Below are 5,823 nucleotides of genomic sequence, written 5' to 3' on the forward strand. Positions count from 1 at the left end.
TTTTGATCCTGTCGTCATGACATGCGAAAAGTATGATGTGAATGGGTATCGCTTCCATACAGAGGAGCACCAGAACAGTCGGCCTGATCCCAAAACCATAAATACCGGAGTCTTCACTGAAGGAGATAATGAAGTAGATTACTACGGAAGGGTAGGAAAAATATATGAGCTTACATTCAAACGTGGCCGCGAACACCTAAGTCTCACTGTGTTCAAATGCCGATGGTTCGACCCCAAAAAGGGTCTGAGACATACGCCTTCTGTTGGTTTAGTTGAAGTTAAACCATCTACCGTCTATGCCAGAGCTGATCTCTTTATCGCCGCTACCCAGGCCACACAAGTATATTATCTGCCTTACCCATGCCAGAAAGAGTACCTAAAGGGTTGGGAAGTTGTGTTCAAGGTGTCGCCGCATGGTAAGCTACCGGACCCGAACGATGATGATTACTACAACATAAACCCCATGACATACGAGGGAGTGTTCTATCAAGAGGAACATGATGACGTGGTCCGAAACAACGAGGATGATGACTTGGGTTATGTTGACCTGGACCCAAACGACGACGACGCACGGATTGATGGTGAGGCAGTTGTGAATCAAAGAGACATAATTATGCTTGAAAAGTTAAATGAAGACGCTGACGATGAGGAAGAGCCTCCACCTCCGTCAGACAACGAAGAAGATATGCGTGATAGTGATGATGAGACCGGTCCACAAATAGATTACAATAGTGATGATTCATATGGGTTCTAGAAAATGTAAGTTCTTTTAATGATATTACAATAGTATGCTTAATGTGCTCTTCTGGTATTAATGTTTTTCCTGTATGCTTGTTTAATTGATATCCTTACTAATTTTTTATTCTCTTCTCAATGCAGGTTTAATAATCATGGGCAAGTCCAGCGGCGCTAGTTTCCTCAGTAAATTTAAAGGACTTACTCGGAGTGGACGAGCCCACAAGGTTCCCTCCCGACTACGCGAGGATGACACCTCACAGGGAGGTGGAGGGGTCGGGGGAGGAGACCCTAGAGGAGGAGGCGGTGGGGGAAGAGCCCCTAGAGGAGGAGGAGGTGGGGGGAGAGGCAACCGGGGAAAAAAACTCCGGGCCGTGTCTAAAATAGGAGGGTCTTCTTCGATGCCCTCCTATACAGAGGCACCTTCTGAGTCTGAGGAGGAGGAGTATGTTCCTGATGGCGAGGAGGAGGAGGCCGAGGAGGAGGGTGAGGAGGAGGAGGCCGAGGAGGAGGGTGAGGAGGAGGCCGAGGAGGGTGGAGGGGAGGTTGATACCGCGTTGTGGGGTGACTTGCCACCGGGTTCTTCGCAGGGGTGGCTGCGTGGTAATGCCGGACTACCTACACCACCTTCTATCGAGGAGCACAAGTGGCTCATTGAACCTGTGGGGACAGAGTAAGTGCCTCTCAATCATATTTTCAACACATGACAACATTTTCTTATTGTACACATGGCAATCATTTGATTCTTTTGCAGAAACTGGATCCTTCACGGAAAGGGCCGTAAACCGAACGGCCTTATCACTGTCCTGTTGAAGGAGTTTTGGCCTGGCCTATTCTGCCCGCGGCCAGACAGGGACCCGCAGCAGCGGGTTTTGGCCATGAGCTGGGCCCACTACGAGGCTTGCAGCAACGCGGAGTACGGGACGACCGCTAAGGCCGTGATCACCAAATTTTGGGTAAGTTCTCTTCTGAATCACTTGTCTTCAGTTTCGTTCATAGTTTATCATTGAATCACTCAACTCATGCCTTGTTTGCTTCTGGTTTTTGCATGATTGCAGCAACTCTATAGAGTTCTTGACGAGCACAAGGCCAGAGCCGACGTGGTCTTGCTTGCGGCTGCGAAGAAGAAAGCTCGTCAGTTGCAGTACGAGGTGCGCTGGGTTGCCGTCTCGCAGTACTACCACTACTACCTGCACCAAAAGATGCCCAAAACTCAAGCGCAGAAGCTACGACTTACCTTGAGCAAGGAGCAGTTCATGATGGTAACTATTACTAACTTTTCATTGTTTCAAGCAGTCAACTATATGTTTCGTGCTCACATGTCATGCTTCCAAAATTTGCATAGGTTGTTCCTCGTTGGTGCTATGGAAGGCATGACGGATGGGCGAGTTTGGTGGATAGGTGGCTCGGCGCTGATGCAGAGTTTGCTGCCAAGAGCATCAAGGCCCGGGCTAACCGTGGAGACGACGGGTCACACAGCCAAGGAAACAGGAACCACTGGGGCTTCAAGGCCATGAAGGTATATCTATGTGCATGATGCATTTTTGTTCTTCCTTACGTCATGTTCTTATGTATGGCTGACTTCTATTTGACGTTGTAGGAGGACAAGTTGAAGAGGCCGCTATCAGACATGGAGTCGTGGAAGCTGGCCCGCGAGCGGAGTCATCGCAAGGAGGGCGAGAGCTAGTACTACGACAAGACCGAGGAGCACCTGGGGTCTTACATTCATCACTATCAGGAGTTGCATCCGGATGTTCCTGTTGCTGAGGTCGCCCAGTCTCAGATCGACGACACGGCGGTGGTGGCCATCCAGGGGAAGAAGAATGGCCGGTATCCGTGTTTCGATGGCTTGATCACTCCGTCGATCTCGTACACACGGCTTCGGGCTAGCAACCCGAGCCAGTTAGAGAGTACGGGGCGTTCACAGACTCCCTTAGCCCGCCAGCATGTTGTAAGTACTTCCTCTTTATCTTTTTCTATCTTGCATTCTCAGTTTATTTTCAGCATTGCTCACTTAGAAACAACCTAAATTATGTAGGCATATAAGGAGTTTGTCGAGCATAGGAATCTCGAGGTGCGGGAGTACTTGAAATGAGTGAAGGCAAACGATGATTACAACCGTCAGATGATGACGGTTAGTTTTGCCCTCTTAAAACCAACCTAAACTTTTGCACTTTCATTCCTTCTGATCTTCTAGTTTGCTTGTTTAACTAACATTCAGGCTATGTTGGCGTCTTGGACTAACCGCACGGATCCACCACAAATGGGACCCCCACCGCCACCTGCGGGAGAACCCCCACACGTGCCCACGTTCGATGAATGGGTGGCACTAGGCAGTGATGGTTCGGTTAGTACATTTGCCTAACTACTAGCAAATAGTTCTCGCTCATGAAACACTATCATATCATATTTACCGTTAGAATCTTTTCTGAAACATGTAGGGGACCGGTGGCTCGACTCCTGCTCCGTCGACCCCAGTCACTCCGATCTGGTAGAGTGGTGGTGGTCGCGATGACGGTTTTGGCGGAGGTGGTGGTGGTGGTTTTGGCGGAGGAGGTGCTTTTGGCGGAGGTGGTGGTGGTTATGGCGGAGGTGGTGGTTTTGGCGGGGGTGCTCTTGCTTGATGATTCCGTGCATGTGGCCATCGTGCCATGCCTTTCATATTCCTACTTTTATCATGTTTCATGTCTTGCACTACTTTTATGTTCATGAACTTCCATCGGCGATGATCTTTAGATGATGTGATGAACTTGAGTATGTTTAGATGATGATGGTGAACTTGAGTATGTTTAGATGAACTTGAGTATGTTCACATGATGAATTGTCATATTTCTGCATAATTTCATATTGTTCTGTTTTGAAATGGTGTCAAATGAATTGGAAAAGAGAAAACAGGGAAAATAAAAAAAACAAAAAAAAAACTATGCCTACGGCAAAGCCGTCGGCATATATACGCCCAGGAGTTACCAGGGCTTGCCACGTGGCAAACTATGCCGACGGCATTGCCGTAGGCATAGCCCTACTGCCAGGAGAAACCAGGAGCTGCCACGTGGCAGACATATGCCTACGGCGAAGCCGTCGGCATAGATTTCCATCTATGCCGACGGCTTTCCCGTAGGCATAGCCCTGCCGCCAGGAGAAGCCGGGGGACGACACGTGGCGCAGGTATGCCGATGGCTAGGTCGTCGGCATAGATTTCCATCTGTGCCGACAACCTAGCCGTCGGCATACCTGCGCCACGTGTCGTCTCCTGAATCGCGCTGTTGATGGCGCCGTCCGTTGCCGTCAGACGGAAAACAACGCCGACGGCTAAACTATGCCGACGGCTATCCCATGGCCGTCGGCATACGAACCTATGCCGACGGCTATACTACGCCGACGGTCTGACACATCTACGCTGACGTGATCTACGCCGACGGGGCTATGCCGACGGCGGCCATAGGCATAGATCTATGTCGACGGCAAAGGACCTATGCCGACGGCCCTGGGCCGTCGGCATAGCCCGCGAGTCCGGTAGAGCTATGCAGAACAAGAGGAGGGCGTGGGGAAGAAGAGGGGGCCATCGGGGGAAGAACTAAAGGGTTGAAGCATCTGAACTGGATAGGTTTTGCCCGGCTCGGTTTTTGTGGTCCTAGAATAATCGACTAATAAAGATCAACGCCGTTTCAAATTCAGGGTGACTGAAAATAAAGAAAATATTCAGATACCTAACACATATGTGCTCTCATTTTTGAACTTATTGTTCCTCTTGGAGTAGATTAGATCGGACTCTAATAGCAATTTTCGTTCAACCTCCTAACATCCCTAACATTAGGATGTGATGGCCACAGGCTCGCTGAAAGTTGCCTTTCTATCTGCCCGGACATAAGAAATCACAGAAAACTTCATCAACACACCTAACCTAGTAAGTAATAACCTCATTATCACTGCAGATCAGGAAAACCAGAGATCACTCGAGCTATTACCCACACTCCCAAGTCTCAGACAAGACAAGTCTCCACCAGAGAGGCAGAGATTACCCGTTACCCAACCACTACAAATTCTACTCAAACCAGCCAGCAACGCAAATACACCTCCAGAAGCGGAAGGCGCACGACGACAATGGTGAGGAGCCCCCGTCGGCGAGTAGGCCGAAGCCGCCGATGTCGCGCATCATGCGCCTATCCCTCAGGGCCGTGGACTACGTCGCCGACGCCACCCGCCGCGCCGACGGCACCGTGAACCGCCGCGTGCTCTCCCTCCTAGACCCGCGCGTCCTGGCCTTCTTCTCCCCGTGCCGCGGTGTCGCCTCCCGCGATGTCATCGTCGACCCGACCCTCCGCATTCGCGCCCGCCTCTTCCACCCAGCGAGACCCGGCGATGCCAAGGGAGCGCCCCTCTCCGTGATCGTTTTCTTCCATGGCGGCGGGTTCGCGTTCCTATCCGCGGCTCGCTGGCCTACGACGCCGCGTGCCGGCGCATCGCGAGGTACGCCTCCGCGGCCGTGCTCTCCGTCGACTACCGCCGCGCCCCGGAGCACCGGTTCCCCGCACCCTATGACGACGGCCTCGCCGCGCTCCGCTTCCTCGACGACCCGGATAACCACCCGGCGGACGTCCTGCTCCAGGCCTCCCGCTGCTTCCTCGCCAGGGTCAGCAGAAAAGTTTTTACCCTCTAGCTTAGGGTTTCGTCCTTACCTCCGCCCGACGTTCTCTGCCGGCGGGAGGTTTTATCGCTACACCGGCCCCGTCTACGCTGCCGCCTTTGGAGCGACCGCGAGGGTAGGGGGCTGGATTACCAATAACTCTAACGTAGATGGCGGCTGACAGAGGTTCTTCGTCGCGATCGGGGCGAGGGGAGGAGGTGGATCTTGAGGAGATGCTAAAGAATATGGATCTGCTGGATGAGGAACTCGACGATGTGGTCATCGGGAAGGAAAGAGCGAAGCAATTCAAGGAAGAAGCCCGATGGATGGCGGTGGCTAGGGTTAACACTGATAGGCCCTTCAGCTCGTCGTCCTTGTTTGATACGATAACTTTCGTCTGGGGCCTTGCGCAAACTCCAAAGTTCAGGGAGGCGGGGGAAAACAGATTCATAATCCAGATGTTT

General features: G+C 51.8%; 1 protein-coding gene and 1 pseudogene across 1 annotated transcript; both read left to right on the forward strand.

The window, feature by feature from the left end:
* The first annotated feature begins 1,293 nt into the window (after positions 1-1,293).
* On the forward strand, positions 1,294-2,422 carry LOC125554620. Its single transcript, XM_048718122.1, has 5 exons — positions 1,294-1,408; positions 1,490-1,691; positions 1,794-1,997; positions 2,081-2,254; positions 2,336-2,422. Exons 2-5 carry the CDS (start codon positions 1,614-1,616, stop codon positions 2,420-2,422), a joined length of 543 nt encoding a protein of 180 aa, XP_048574079.1. The 5' UTR covers positions 1,294-1,408; positions 1,490-1,613.
* Positions 2,423-3,246: 824 nt separating this feature from the next.
* Positions 3,247-5,392, forward strand: LOC125554621 (annotated as a pseudogene).
* Positions 5,393-5,823: the final 431 nt, after the last annotated feature.

Source organism: Triticum urartu, chromosome 4, assembly GCF_003073215.2.
Source record: "Triticum urartu cultivar G1812 chromosome 4, Tu2.1, whole genome shotgun sequence".
NCBI lineage: Eukaryota > Viridiplantae > Streptophyta > Magnoliopsida > Poales > Poaceae > Triticum > Triticum urartu.